Genomic DNA, 16617 nt, shown 5'->3' with positions numbered 1-16617 from the left:
ATTCAGGGATTCAATGAGCCTCAGAAGGAGGAATATTTCAGGAAGAGAATCAGTGACGAGCATCAAGCCAGCAGAATCATCTCACACATCAGAAGAGCAAGAAGCCTCCACATCATGTGCCACATACCCGTCTTCTGCTGGATCTCATCCACTGTGCTTCAGAAGCTCCTGAAAGAAGATCTGAGTGCAGAAATCCCTCAAACTCTGACTGAAATGTACATCCACTTCCTGCTGATTCAGATAAACATGAGGAATCAGAAATATGAAGTGAGGAATCCAGAGAAACTCCTGCAGTCCAACAGAGAAGTGATTGTGAAACTTGCTGAAGTTGCTTTCAATCAGCTGATGAAGGGCAATGTGATGTTCTATGAGGAGGACCTGAGAGAGAGCGGCATAGACCTCACTGACGCCTCAGTGTATTCTGGGATTTGCACTGAGATCTTTAAGGAGGAATCTGTGATTCATCAGAAGAAAATCTACAGCTTCATTCATCTAAGCATTCAGGAGTTTCTTGCTGCTTTTTATGTGTTTTACCATTATGTAATAAAACATGTTGATACATTGCAGTTTATTGATGTAGTGCATAATCTACTTAGAAGCACAGTAGATAAAGCCATTGAAAGTGAGAATGGAAACATGGATCTGTTCCTGCGATTCCTGCTGGGAGTCTCACTGGAGTCCAATCAGAGACTCTTACAGGATCTACTGACACACACAGAGAACAGCTCAGAGAGCATCAGGAGAACCACAAAGTACATTAAAGAGGAGATCAAAGATGGACATGGACTCTCCACTGAAAGATCCATCAATCTGTTCCTCTGTCTGCTGGAAGTCAAAGATGAGACTCTGTTCAGAGAGAATCGGGAGTTTGTGAAATCAGACAAATGCTCAGTGAAGAATCTCTCTCCTGCTCACTGCACAACAATCACCTACATGCTTCAGATGTCAGGGGAGCTGCTGGATGAGCTGGACCTCAAGAAATACAACACATCAGATGAGGGTAGAAGAAGACTGATACCAGCTGTGATCAATTGCACAAAAGCCCTGTGAGTGAATGGAATTACAATAAATTGTTGTAGCTGGTACATCTTGAGTATATTTTGTTTATTTTTAGAATGCCTTATTACAAGAATGTTTTGAAATCATAATTGTATAATTGAGTTATCAATATATTTCTCATGTCTTTCAGTCTTGTTAGCTGTAATCTCAACAAACAGTCATGTGAAATCGTGTCATCAGCTCTACAATCCTCAAACTCTGTCCTGAGAGAGCTAGACTTGAGTAACAATGACCTACATGATTCAGGAGTGAAGCTGCTTTCTGATGGACTGAAGAGTTCAAACTGTCAGCTGGAGATACTGAGGTATTAAGAACATATAAGGGATGATGTACAGTCAGCTGGTCATAATGTTGATGTGTGTCTGTAGATGATCTGAGAGTGTGTGTCTGTAGGTTGTCAGGCTGTATGGTGACAGAGGAAGGCTGTGGTTATGTGTCTTCAGCTCTGAGTTCAAACCCCTCACACCTGAGAGAGCTGGATCTGAGCTACGATCACCCAGGACAATCAGGAGTCCAGATGCTTAATGACAAACTGCAGGATCCAAACTACAAACTGCAGATACTCAAGTATGTGGGACACAACTTAGGAACCCTAATAGTTTAAGTTGGAGCTTTTAACCAAACTTTGCTTTGAAAGTAAAATTATTATTATTATTATTATTATCATCATCATATAATATTATAATCCTTATAGAATATATAGATTGGGTTATTAAAGGATTAGTCCACTTTTAAATACACTTTTCCTGATAAATTTACTCACCCCCATGTCATCCAAGATGTTCATGTCTTTCTTTCGTCAGTCGAAAAGAAATGAAGGTTTTTGAGGAAAACATTCCAGGATTATTCTCCTGGAATTATAAAGCATTGTGAAGAATGCAGAAGCGGAAAGTACGTTCAAGGCGATATTTTGTTTATAAAGCATAAACGGTTGTATTTTTTTCGAAAATGACAGATCGATTCGCTAGATAAGACCCTTATTACTCATCTGGTATCGTTTAAAGCCCTTGAAGCTGCACTGAAACTGTAATTTTGACCTTCAATCTGTTGGTAGCCATTGAAATCCACTTTAAGGTTTCCTCAAAAACCTTCATTTCTTTTCGACTGACGAAAGAAAGACATGAACATCTTGGATGACATGGGGGTGAGTAAATTTATCATGAAAAGTGTATTTAAAAGTGGACTAATCCTTTAAGAATTTGAAGATGGTAGAGATGCCCATGTAATGTTATTTATTATTTACAGAGTTACCGAATGCAAATAATTTACAACTAAATATTAAATAACTTGCTTTATGATTATATGTATAAATCAATTCCATTTTAGCTCATTTGGCTGTTCACCGGGGCCTGAAGATTTCAAGATATCAAAAATCTCCAGACATTGAGACATATGGCTCTGTGAAGCTGCATTAGAAATATATGATTAAGAAATATGCTATACAAATAAGCATGGCTTGACTATTTATATTAATAGTGTGTATGTGTATGTGAATATCTATTCAAACTATTTACAGTTTGTTTTTGACTATATGTTTGTGTGTCTTTTTAGATTGGATCATGGAGGGCCCTTCAGGATAAAACCAGGACTACAAAAATGTAGGTTCTTTCTCTGACTCACTCTTGCACATGTAATGGAAACAAATTAGGTTAATAAACTGTTTTTATCTGTCGTCTTGTGTTCAGATGCCTGTGATCTCACACTGGATCCAAACACAGCACACACTCAACTCATCTTGTGTGAGGGGAACAGGGAGATTAAATATGTGAAAGATCATCAGCCGTATCCTGATCATCCAGAGAGATTTGCTAATAATCCTCAGGTTATGTGTCGAGAGCGTCTGACTGGACGCTGTTACTGGGAGGTTGAATGGGGCTTCAGGGAGGTTGAACAGGGCTCTTGGGCTCGTATAGCAGTGGCCTATAAAGGAATCAGCAGGAAAGAAGGGACTGTCTGTAAGTTTGGATACAATGACAAATCCTGGTGTCTTTTCTGCACTAGTAATGGATTTGTTGTCTGGCACAATAATGTCAGCTATAACATACCAACCCATGCACCAAAATCTAACAGAGTAGGAGTGTATGTGGATGTGCCGGCCGGCATTCTGTCCTTCTACAGTGTCTCTGACACACACACACTCACACACTTACACACATACAACACATCATTCACTGAACCCCTCTATGCTGGTTTTAAGGTTTTTGAGTCCAAACTGTCTCTGTGTCAGATTTAACAAACACAGGCTTACATGCCAAGGTAGATTAGTAAAGATGTAATGGAGTACAGTTGTAACACTAAATATTTCCTTTCGCAAGTTGAACATTCACACTGTAATGGGAACAGTTCTCAAAAAGTTATTTTGTTATAAAAGCATCTAAATTGAAAAAAATCCGATATTTATTCTGGCCAGCATTTGTCCAAAACAGCAACAAAAAAATAAAATAATAATAATAATTAAAAAAATACAACTGTACTGAATCTACTCAATTCTCTGTCCCTTCATTAGGTGCTGAAATGTTATTGTACTTTATTTATAACATTTGGTTGTAAAATGGTCAGGGTAGGGTGTTGTGAAAAACCAAAAATATGCTATAATAAAAGTTTTAATATATGGCAACAAGTCACTATACATTTCCACTCCCTCCACCCTGAATTTTCATTAATTAATTGTCTGCAAGAGTCATACCACCACTTTGTACAAATCATTGTGGACGTCTTATTTATTAACATACATATTAATTCATTTTCATCTATTTTATGTATTTATTTAATATTACTTTTAATTGTTGCTTAAATTAAGATAAATAAATTGATTAGAATCAGCAAATAATTATGTATTCTCTCTCATTTGGCCTGATTATTAAATAATAAAAGAACAAATGTGAATTAAAGAACAAACATGTCTTTATTGAGTCAACACTGTCATTTATCTTTCATTTGCATTAAAGTTTTAGACATGCAATTTGTTTCCTTTTATGTTGCACCTTATATACTGTTGGCCTGTTGTCAGCATAAAAAAAAGAAATTCATACAAATGTTCTTTAAATGAACTGACTGTATGCTGTCTGTTTACAGTAAAACTGTTCTGCTAGAAAGGTTTAAAGGGTGAGGGCATCGTTTCAGGGTTACGAACACACTGACTCTGAACAGCACTGACTGATGAAAGTCTTTACACTTCTAGAGATACTTTGATATGTGAAGAAACTCCAGCAGCTTTCATCTCTTGATTGTCAGATAGCAGGCAATCTATTATATATAACACACAAATACAGCAAAGAACAGAAGATGTTTGAGAATCAGAGAGACGTTCAGCAGCTCTTCACGCTTCAGATGTCAGAGAGTGTTTTGTAAGCATCACAGAGTGAAACCAGAACTGTGATTTGAGCAATGCAGATTCACTGAGATCCTCCTGTTTTCTCAGAATCGTGTACGAGACAAAATTGAACTAGCCGGTTCCTCTAAATGTACCGTATCCATGCTCATAGTGCAATCTGACAAAACCCAGTTCAGTCTACTTTTATTGTCAGTTTTCTCATTAACCCATAAGAACCCGGACCAATTTCCCCTTATAGGAAAATTATGGGGCATATAAAACAGACTAAATGGACCACTTAAAACATGTTTCTGCAGTTGTTTTTTTAAATACAACCACTCCTTGTCAAAGATCTGTAATGTTACATATATGTGACATTGGGCGTTTATGATAAATTTTTAATGTTACATATTTGTCACATTGGGCTTTTATTTCTCATTTGAAAAAAATAACATTTTGTCAGTTTTCTTGCTAAATAACATTTTTTTTCTATTTATTTTCTTTTCCACAACATTTTCAAAATTATAACTTTTCTGGGAAGATAAATAAAAAAAACTTTTTCAGAAGTAATACAGTTTTTGCATTTTATTTGCTTTGCCACATATTTCATAACCACTTAACTGTGACCATTCAATTTTACAACAACTTTTTTGTAACTTATCAAAATTCTACCTTTTCAGGTATACGGTTTAACCAGAAATAAAGTTTTAGAATATTTTTTCACAACTTGAAAATGTGCAAACTGAATAAAAATAAATAACTACCTCACACTGGAGGTAAACATGTTGAACATGCATGTAGTGCAATAACATTGCAAAAATGTGTATATTGTGCAATAAAACTGTAAACAAACAAACAATACAATGCTCAGTGAAAAAAAAATCTTGTTCACTCTGATCAAACCATTGTTATCACTTTTCTCACTTTTTTGGCAATTTAGGGCAGATGGAAGTTTTTGAAGCAATTTCTGTCCTCAGTGAAGCAAAGCCGCACATCACATTTCTCACAGACAGTGGTGGTTGCAAGGACTTTGCAGAATTTGCAACGGCCACGTGTGTCACATTCATGTTATTCTCACTACAAAAAAGATAAAATAACCTTAATTTTATACCTGTTTTATACCATATGCTGCATACCTGTTTTAGTTACAGGTATGCAAAAAAAATTCTAAAATACATTTCATTAACAATGTTATTAATTTTACATTTATTTTGTTTACATATGTTAAAATATGCTTTTAATTGAGCAGCAGAATATATATAACACTAAAATGATTGAATCAGCTAAATTATTTGAGCAGCTCATTACCATTTTTCTTAATGTAACACATACGTCACATCAAAATTCCACCTACTGTTTTAAGGTTAACAGCCCGATGTGACACATATGTCACCACAACATTTTCATAACTTGTTTTATATCAATTTGTACAAGACATGTTTTAAAATCAGGTCAAGTGTAATCTAGGATATGTTATTAAAACATTAGAATTGTTGCATGGGTTGAAACATACCTTTAGTAACAAAAACAAGCGTTTTTAAAAATTGCTGACACTGCAACATGTGCACACCAGGCAGGCCACCATTTTGGAAATGTTACCATGGCAACAAAAATGCACAGATTGTCACATGACTGAACCTGGATGTTCCTTAAATGTCACTTAGGGACTTCCTGGGTTGAAAGTAAGGGATAATGCTTTAAAAAGACCTTTCCAGATAATCACCAGTGTTTGTGACACCCACGTCACCACGGGTTCTTATGGGTTAATTAATGAACTGTAAGTGACTTTAAGTTCATTTTATTTGATCACTTTTATTTTGTTCCAATGCATCTTTACAGAGAATATGACTCTGTGTACACAATATTATAAGAATAAACAAAGGAAGAGAGTATGAATTGTAACATTAGACATACAGTAAAGTTCACAAAAGTGTTTTAGCACAATTGCTGAATTGCAATTTGAATATTTAAGTCCTCTCCGACCGCTGATGATCATGTAGCTCCTCCTTCTGGACAGAGAACGATCAGATACTGTTACATTTGTGTGAGTAAGACATTATGAGCTGATCTATTTCTGATGAAAATGTAAAGTTAGACTTCAGAAACTGTTTTAACTTTTACAATGTTTCTTTTAAAGTCCCCCTGTAGTCAATAATTTTATCCCTTAAAACTCATCTTTGATCACCAAAATTACATATTTAAACATTTTCATATATATAAAAAATGTATTCATGCCTTAAAATAGCTTGAATGTAACTCGCTTGCTTCATTTAGAATCCATGAATATGCAAATTGTGCCCGCCTCCACTCACTCACTTCAGCTCAGAGATCCACTCAGTCAAACGCACTGTACACAACGTACACAATGGCAAGTGGAAATAATGTTTTAGTTCAGCCATGTTTGAACCAGAAAATGATTCGGAAGAAGTGGAAGAGTGACATTAAAACAGAACATACTTTTAGGGCATAGTATAAGTAGGCGAATTGGAACACAGCACAAGCATGCCGCACACGTCCTGAAAAGTGAAGCCAAAGGATTTCAATCGCCCCCTGGTGGCTGACTGCAGTATAGGTAAAAAAAAAACCCACCCTCTCTGTGTAATCGGATGGGGCGTGAGCCAAACTAAACAAGCAAATTATAAAAAAAAAAAAAATTTCAAAGACAATTTCTGTAATTTTAGGTACTTCTTATCACACAGACTCATGTTTGTAGTGTTCGTTTTTCCAAATAACTTTGGTTTAGTTAGTTATTTGATGCTATAAAAACAGCTGTGCGGGAGTGTGGGCGGGACCTTGATGCCAGACTTGGGCTCCAAATGACGTCATCGACACAAGATGTCAACTGTTATTTCTGAGACATTTTGCCTTCATTTTTCTAGGAAGTGGAGACATGTTTTAGAGCCTATGACTAGAACAGTGACATTATAGTACAATATATAGTTCAATATAGTACAGCTGATGCATACTATACAGGTGAGCAGATGAACCCAGAACATGAAGGCAACACACCAAAATGGTTAAGTGTTTTCTTTATAATGGTTTTATATAGAAAAACAGGTAACTGCACGTTGTGTTCATATTCTGGCTTCATCTGTTAATTTGTATATAGTCTGCATCATCAATAAACTATATACTGAATTTGATCTTTTAAAATCACTGTTTTTTGTTTTCAGGTGTTTTTCCTCCATAATCTCACTATATTATATTAAAATAAGCCATAAAAGCCTGATGTATCAAATATGATATGACACAAATATGATATAAAACACAAATTTATAATTTGTCTAAACGTTCAATAAGCTACTGTTTTTCTTTTTCTTTTTTTTTTTTCTTCATTTTTCTGATTATACATATCAGACTTTGAGTTTTTAAACAACCCTGCGGTGCACCACAAGATGGCCTCCTTCCATCAATTTTGTACTTGCTTTGATTTGATTGCTATTACATTAACACTTGGAAGCTTTTCAAAAAAGTAAATAAGCAATAAGTTTTTTCAACAAGACAATCTTGAGGATGGTTCAAATAACCTAGAGATGAGCAGTCGATTGACTTTCCTTTTTCAGTTTATTTCAATTCTTCTTTGCTGTTTTGTTATGAAACAAATGCAACATCGCTTATGAAATGAATCTCGAATCTAAACATGTTCATCAGAACGTGCTTTAGTCTGGAAACCCCAGATGGACAAAGGTGCTTCTATAGAGCTAACCGGTTCCTCCTGCACATTTCCCAGTAATATGGGATCGAAGCACACATGAGCTTTTGCTGCGCTCTGTCACTTTGAACTTTTCGTTACATTTGTCCTCAGAGCGGCTGGTGTTGCAAAGACTTCAGAGCAAACACAGAGTGGCCTTGTGTTCTTCAGCCTTTGTTTTACTAGAACAGCACAAATCAGCAATCTTATTCTGAGAAAACCTGGTGTGTCCTGGTTTTAGTCCTCCAAAGTAGGTTAAACAAGCTTTTGTGGAATTATCATGGACTAAATAATAAGAGCGAGCCACAAAGTAAAGCATGCTTGTTTTTTTGTGAATTGTTATCAGAAGCAGACACTTCATAACCAGCAACATGTTTTTTAAGAATACAGTAAATGCAGTTATCTTTGAAACATGTTAAATTATTAAATGGTCCCATTTATATGAAGTGTCTTTAACTACTAGGTATAAATCAATCATTTGATAAAATGCACTTACTGTGTACATGCATGTTTTCACATAGTACTTTTTTTTTTTAAATATGTAATTGTAATTCCATCTATAATTACACCATTGACCTTCATTTATACCTTTATACCCACCCTTAAACCTACCCAAACCTGTCCTAATCTTAACCGTACCCTCCTCAATAGCCATACTCACTATAGTAATAACAGTAAATTATGCATAATTACATGCATCTAATCCCAAACCAAACTCTATAGCAAGTACATGTAGTTGGTTAATAATATTTAAATGTATAATTACACTGTAAGGACACCTTAAAATAAAGTGGTAACACTTTACAATAAGATTTCATTAGTTATCCTTACTACTTTAGTTAACATAAACTAAGAATGAACAATACTTCTACAGCATTTATTAATCTTAGTTAATATTAAAGCCCCCTTGTGGTGAAAATCAAGTTTTTAATGTTGTTCTATGTTGTGTTTTTAATATGCTTTAAGACAAACCATGTGCAAATTCATCATTCAATACCATTGCTGAGTATTTTCTCTTTGAAACTGCAGTGATCTAAAGACGCGGTTTGAAATCGCTGGTGATTCTAATGTCACAAACTACCAATCACGTCAACGTGCTGGTGGGCTTTAGCATATCATTAACTATAACCGCTCTGAAGCAAGGGAGTCGTGTAACATTAGCAACGCATTATTAGCTGCAAAAGGCTATCATATTAATTACATTTGTGTCTGACTTTGTAAAAAGTGATATCATTGTGCAGCGTTTACCTCAGTAAGTTGACCGAGTGGATCTCTGAGCTTGTGCGAGTGAGTGGAGGCGGAGCTAATTATCATATTTATAGATCTGCATACAATAAATGAAGCAAGGGTGTACAGTTAGGGTACGTTTACATGACAACGATGCACTAAAAATAGAAAAGTTTTTTCTTTGTACAGATGACAATGCTATCCCAATTCACACGGATCCACAAAAATGACTAAAAACACAGTAGGCATGCCAGATAAGTAGTTGGTGACTACGTGCCTGCCAGGGGTGGATTAAGGTGGTCAGGGGCCCCTAGGCTGTTCTTTATGTGAGGCCCCCCTTAATCATTATGCTTTACTGGAAAAATGTATTTAGTGCCATACATGGTCCACACGCAATTATTAAGGTTAACTGGCACACACACACACACACACACACATTGAGACAGCCAATACTACAGTTTTTCTTCTACATTCCTTCAACTGGTGGACCACCACAGGAAGAAAATTACCACCACACCACATAGGTAAAATGGGAAATTGAAAATCATAATAAATTATATATAATAAACCAATATATAATACATAGCCCAATCAGCTCTCAAGCGCATGCATAAATCTTGCCACAACGCACCGGCAAACGTAATTATTATGAATGTGTAGTGAAAAAACAGTGTTGTGTGCCGTCTAACAATAGCAGTGATGTAAATGAAAATCATTGACATGATTTGATCAGCAGCTGATTGGACAGATTTGACCCAAATGTCACATCTATCCAATCACCTGCTTATTTTTTTATGTTTCTTATGAGCCAATGTCTTGTTTTTGTTCGCACTTAAGTAAATTTAAAATAAAAAAAATAGTCTGGCCAATCCGGGGCCCCTGCACACGTGGGGCCCCTAGGCTGCAGCCTAGGCAAGCCTGTGTAAAAGAAGCATGCATTATTTTCCAGAGCACTCACGGCAAACGCTCATGCCTATCCATCTTATTTTTACAGTTTACTGCACTTTGATATTCTTCTTGTTACTTCCCTGTAGAGGCTAATTAATAGGAAGTCAAACACATTTACAGAAAACAACTTCCATGTTGAAAAATATGGTTGATAGACTAAACACGCAATACACACGTGCATGCCGTCACCGCGTTTTTGCAGATTATACAGAGATGACAATGGGATCATTTTCAAAAGCTTGCACTTTGAAACTCATTTTCAAAAGTTTGCGTTTCAGGCCACCAAAACGCAGTTGTCATGTAAATGAACAGCCAAAACACATAAAACGTTTTCCGTTTTTAGTTGAAAACAGTGTTGTGTGTAAACAGAGCCTTACATTCAAGCTATTTTAAGGCATGAAGAATTTTTTTTTTTCACAGAAAAAAAACATTAAATATGTCATTTTGGTGATCAAAGATGAGTTTTAAGGGATACATTTATTGACTACAGGGGGACTTTAATATTTACTAATACACTATTAAAATCAAAAGTTTAACAGTTAATGCACTGACAAGAACAAACAATGAATGAACAGCAGTATTTTTATTAACTAACATTAACAAAGATTCAATAAATACAGTAACAAATGTATTGCTCGTTGTTAGTTAAAGGTGCAGTGTGTAAATTTTAGTGGCATCTAGCGGTGAGGTTGCAAATTGCAAAAGAGAAGCTACGGTGGCCGACGCAGGACAAAGATGTCGTCCTCTGAGTCAGCAGAGAGTAGCCAGACGAGCAAACACGCTCTATAGAGCAGTTTGTCCATTTAGGGCTACTGTAGAATATTTGCCAGCACAAAATGGCGATGTAAGGGGACCTGCGGTGTATGTAGACAGAAATGGCTCATTCTAAGGTAACAAAAACATAACGGTTCATTATGTAAGGTCTTTATACACCAATGAAAACATAGTTGTGTATATTATATTGCATTTCTGTCAATAGATCCTGCTAAATATTACACATTGCATCCTTTAATACATAAACTAATCTCAACAAATGAGACCTTATTGTGAAGTGTTACCAAAAAATGTAACCCGTTTTTTTTTTGTACATAGTAGTTTAAGACACCCAATATAAAGTGTGATCTATTTAATAAACAAATATGGTGTGATTTATTAATTGTACTGCAGATGATTTATCAGCAATTATTCAGAGTCTAATATTATTCCAGAATATGTATGAATGGCTGATATTTTGACATTTTGATCTTATGCCAGTTCAGCATTTCACAGTTAACAAAAAAAAATGTGTAAAAAAGCATCTTTATGGAGTTATAAAAGCACCATACTGTGGCGTCGAACGCCGACATCTTTCATTGCATCACAATAGACTGAAACACAATAGTCCTTAAGGCTACGTTTAAGAAACTGACAAAAACAACATATTAGCACAAAATCTTCATTTTCAGTACATCATGACCATAAGCTGCTCCTCTCCATGGATTCCCTCCTCGTTTTTGCATAAAAGCGTCTATAAATGAACAGCCATGAATATATTGACAAGCAGATTCCTGTGTTTTTCCGTTTTAAAATGAAGTAGCTCCTCATGAGTCCTGAAGACACTAACAGTTACTTTCTGTGCAACTTTATCCAACAATGGACATCTTTAGCTTTTCTTACATTCATGTTTGCATGGATAATGCATTAGAGGTCACACTTCAATTTCTTGCCATAGTCTTTGAGTTGGTGTCCACACAGATCCGCACAAAGCTGCAAAAGGGAGTTACATTGTCAGTTCGGCCTCAGGCCTCCTTCCCTTCATGCCGCTGGACGTCCCAGCGTCCTCCTCTCTCTCTGGATCTCCACATCAGAGAGGGCCAGTTCTGTTACACCATGTCCTGGTCACCTCTGACCTCTAGATCAGCGCTCAATGAAGCGAAGGTTGATCTGTCTGTCTGGAACCAGAAGAGTTCTGGTCATTGGATGGACTGTGTCGCCCTCTTTTGCCTGGCTCCACATTGAAGTGGATTAAAATCTGTGAGAGAAAAAGAAAAATGTGTCATGCATCAAAGAAACACAAACCTAGAGCACACCGTTACTCACTGTAGTTAAAAACAGCTAATAAAAGTGTGATATGTGTTGAGTTTTACAAACTAATGGTTGCACAGACTAGTCACTTTAATGCTCTGCCATGATGCTTTAAGCTTGACGTCGACTAGTCACTGATGATGGCCTTTAGAGGGCGCAACAGGATAAGAAAGTCCACATTTACGCGCCGTATCCAAACAGTTAAAATGACAAATAAATGCATTCTCAGAGAGCGCTTCACAAGATATGTTTGATTACACCATCTGGATGACCAATATCGATCTTGTGAATGCTGGTTTTAAACCGCTTACTGGGGTTTGACCCCCCTAAAGGAGGCTTGATCCCCCTGAAGGAAGCTTGATCCCCCTGAAGGACAAGATGCTGGGGGGATAAGAAGGTACGTTTTACCGGTTAACCCCTGAAGTGGGTCATACCATAAACTTTACCTGAGCTGTATAATTACATAAGTGCTCATTCAGGGACGTGCATTATTGCATGGACAAAAAACATAATGGCCCGGTTTCACAGACAGGGCTTAGATTAAGCCAGGATTAGGCCTTAGTTCAATTAGGACATTTAAGTAGCTTTAATAATCGTGCCTTAGAAAAAAAATTACTGTGCATCTTGAGACAAAACAATGGCATTGACGTATTTTAAAATATGCTTTCAGTTAGCAACAGTTGGGGGGGACAATACAGCCAACATGTATGTCCGTTTTTAATTTCTCTGTCATTTTATCTGGCCAACAACACAAAGTGATAGTTGTTTAAATACGAATTTGGTTCATTCACCACGTCGTCATATTATAATTATTAAATTATCTTGCATCCTCCACATAGTATTTTAGGTTTCGTCTGGGACAGAGAACATTTCTTACTTAGATATTCAACTGCACCACTAATCTGCCACTGAACATCATATTGGGCAAAATCAACACAACAGCAGATCTACAATATTAGCCTAATATATTAGCCATTTTTTTATTTAAATGAAACTGTGAAGAATGCTCTGAAGTAAAAATTCACCTAACACAGTAAGTGTCAGATGTGTTTGAGTTTGTGTAGTAGATGAAACAACGCCATTCATTCACGCAGAGCCTGTCAGACTTATAAGCGACGTGCTTTGGCTGTTGTTGTGTGCATTTCCACCATGCGAAAGCCTTAAAATCTCTGCTGTGGGTAAAACTTAATTTGTGATGTCAAACGTACCATCTCTCCACCATCCTTAGGTTACTCACTGTTGGGGGTATCGCATTACAAGTAACTTGAGTTACGCAATCAGATTACTTTTTCAAGTAACTAGTAAAGTAACGCATTACTTTTTCAGTCTACAACAAAATATAAAATATATTTAAAATCAGTGTAAGGCGAGAATCTTCCTCATCTGCCCTTCTCTGTTAAAGTTGTGAAGCATTTCATTCCATGGCAAAGTTCAAATCACAATGACGCACATGCACGCTTCATTGCAGAATTTCACGTACCCTAGAAAGCGCCAGGTAGACCTCCAGTTCAGCGATGCGTCGACCGATGCAGCTGCGTTTGCCCACGCCAAAAGGAACAGAGGCGTAAGGATGGCTGCCCTCGGAGCGGCTCAACCAGCGCTGCGGGACGAAGGCGTCCGGATCACGGAAGTGTTTAGGGTCACGGGACGTGGCATAGTGGCAGAGAGTGATCAGAGTCTGAAGGATTGAACACACCTGGTGAACACCAGATTCACAAAGAGAAAAATTAAGACTTTTACAGCACAAAAGCTATACTCACATTTCTAGGGATGAGATATCCTCCAACTTTAATATCTTTGTCTGTGATGACTCTAGCATTGGCGGGAATTACAGGATAGAGCCTGGAAATGTTTCAATAGTTAATTTGATGTAATGAACTCATAAAAAAGATCTGTATTTGAAAACTACACTCATTCTACCTGAGGATTTCCTTCATCACGGCCTTCATGAGAGGCATAGCAGCAACATCGGATGCGTCTGGGACAGTACGGCCCTTCATCACGCTCTGAACCTCGTCCCGCAGGGCGTTCTGGATGTCCGGATGCCGAGAGAGCTCGTACAGCGACCACGACAGCGTGCTGGAGATCTAAAGCGGGGAATGAGAAAGAAACACATAGAATGAATTTGTATTTAGACATGCAAAAATGGCAGTTTTTGATGACCAAAACTTAAAGTGAGAATGTCTTTTTTAAAGGGGTCCTTGATTATGATTTGACTTTTTTAACTTTAGTTAGTGTGTAATGTTGCTGTTTGATCATAAACAACATCTGCAAAGTTACGACGCTTAAAGTTCAATGCAAAGAGAGATATTTTCTTTTGCAGAAATCACTTTTTAAGGACTACAACAAATGGCTGGTAGGGACTACAATGAGCTTCTTCCCAGGTTAGTGACATCACAAACCCTAAAATTAACATAAACCCCGCCCCCGAGAACACACAACAAAGGGGGCGGGGCCAAGTTGGGCTGCTTTAGAGAAGAGGAAGAGTTGTTGTAGTAGAGTGTTGTTGTCATGCCGTCATTTTACACCAAAAGAGGGTCAATTCAACACAAAAGATGAACATGACGGCACATGCTAGTGGATGAGTTGAATCAACTCCACAGCAACTACATCAATTTATCCACTAACCATTCAGAAACGTCCAGTTTCATTCTAAAAGTTGTAACTTCTTCCTGAGTCTCTCCATCAGTGTCGACTCCGGTTTGAACAATGTAAGGCTGAACACCGTTACTGACAATCCTCATTTTGGCTGCGTGAGATTCTCCAGCTTTGTTGTTGTTGAGCTGTTAAAGCTCCGCCCTCTTCTGGAAAGCGGAGCTCATTTGCATTTAAAGGGACACACTCAAAAACTGTGTGTTTTTGCTCACACCCAAATTTGACAAGTTATAATAAATGATCTGTGGGGGATTTTGAGCTGAAACTTCACAGACACATTCTGGAGACACCAGAGACTTATATTAATCTTAGGGGCATTATAGATCCCCTTTAAAAGCTGCTTTACAGCAGAATTAGTCTCATATTTGATGAATTTTGCATCATTTATTATGTTATTTACAGCTGCTTTGACGTGAATTTTGGTAGACATGAATTTTTCAAAATTAATTTATTTAGGTGTAAAACTTTTTAATCAGGGTCCACATGAGGTTTTATATAATTTAAGTCTTGAATGACATAACAAAAGTCTTAATTATCATTTTAAGAGGTCTTAAATTTGACGTATAAGTGGTCATCTCAATACAGCCTAATATGATTATTAAACTTCAAAAGTCTTGAATTATTTAAATAAATGTGAGCGCTGCACATTTCGAAGTAAAAACCTTGTGCTGTTGTTCACTCATCAGGCTTCATTTATAATCCCCACATTTATGCCTTCCTTATAATATATTGTTAAATTATTAATTGACAGACAATTCGTATGTGTTGATTTGTTGGTATCTATATCAGTGTCAGTGTTTCTGAAACGCCTCCATTGTAGTCTTGAGTTTTCTTCACAATATTCCTCATTTAAATAATTAATATGTAGAATAAAGGGGCGGGGCCTGGTTGAGTTAGTTAGTAGTGTGTTGTGGTTGTGGTAAGGGGTGGGACATTTCCCCAAACACACTCGAAGCATTGACCAATCACAACACACTGCTCCACCCGACCAATCAGAGCACATTGTGCTTTTCAGAAGGAGGGGCTTCATAGAGACAGGAACTAAACAGAGCGTTACTGACAGACTGGGAAGAGAGGAGCTGCAAAATACCCTGTTTAATGCAGGAGCACCACTGAAGCTCTTGTCAAAGGGATGATGAAGGAGATTCTTACCGTGTCGACGCCAGCGAGAAGCAGCTCGGTCACATTGCTGTACACAGATTTCAGCGGCATGCCGGCCTGAGACAGATAGTACGTTAGGTAGCGTCCCTCTAACTGCTCTCCTCGCGCCAGCTTCTGCTTTTCCTCCTGAAGACGCTGTTCGATGTGTCCTTTTGCTATAATGACAGAAAGAGTTTCAAAATCTCACACAGAATCACAGTACAGATGAAAAACATCCACATGACATTTCAAGGATTTAAGCTGAGATATGATGGTTCAAATCAATTCTTTAGCTTCTACTACACTTTGCGACACTCACCAAACTGGAACATGTAGTCCCAGCAGCGGCAGAAGGTGTCCCAGGGTTTGGGAAGGAGCCGGTGGAGCCATTGAGGCATTGCCATAGTGAGAAGGGTCAGTACAAACATGCTGTTGATGGACTGGATGAAACGCTCCGTCTCCACAGGAACCACTGGATCGAGGCAGCCGATCCTGGACTCGAACAGCACGGAGGAAATGC

The 16617-nt window shown here is 37.4% G+C and overlaps 2 protein-coding genes across 2 annotated transcripts in view; one reads left to right on the top strand and one right to left on the bottom strand.

Annotated features, from left to right (window-relative positions):
* The window catches only part of LOC125261912 (NACHT, LRR and PYD domains-containing protein 3-like), a 6480-nt gene extending 2563 nt beyond the window's left edge, over positions 1-3917 (top strand). The window contains exons 2-6 of the mRNA XM_048180502.1: positions 7-1046; positions 1190-1363; positions 1453-1626; positions 2611-2657; positions 2745-3917. Of these exons, the coding sequence (XP_048036459.1) occupies positions 7-1046; positions 1190-1363; positions 1453-1626; positions 2611-2657; positions 2745-3292 (1983 nt within the window). The 3' untranslated portion in view covers positions 3293-3917. The remainder of the gene's footprint in view (positions 1-6; positions 1047-1189; positions 1364-1452; positions 1627-2610; positions 2658-2744) is intronic.
* A 7432-nt stretch (positions 3918-11349) lies between these two features.
* On the bottom strand, positions 11350-16614 carry LOC125261911 (25-hydroxyvitamin D-1 alpha hydroxylase, mitochondrial-like; the record flags this gene model as incomplete). The annotated part of the gene is given in 7 exon segments (XM_048180500.1): positions 11350-12218; positions 12220-12249; positions 13783-13980; positions 14063-14144; positions 14223-14389; positions 16110-16273; positions 16417-16614. Coding segments are annotated over 7 exon segments (923 nt in total), but the record flags the coding sequence as incomplete, so codon positions are not given.
* Between the last annotated feature and the right edge of the window lie 3 nt (positions 16615-16617).

This window comes from Megalobrama amblycephala, unplaced genomic scaffold (assembly GCF_018812025.1).
Source record: "Megalobrama amblycephala isolate DHTTF-2021 unplaced genomic scaffold, ASM1881202v1 scaffold525, whole genome shotgun sequence".
NCBI lineage: Eukaryota > Metazoa > Chordata > Actinopteri > Cypriniformes > Xenocyprididae > Megalobrama > Megalobrama amblycephala.
Note: the sequence above shows the minus strand (reverse complement) of the source record. Positions and strands in the feature narration are given on the sequence as shown.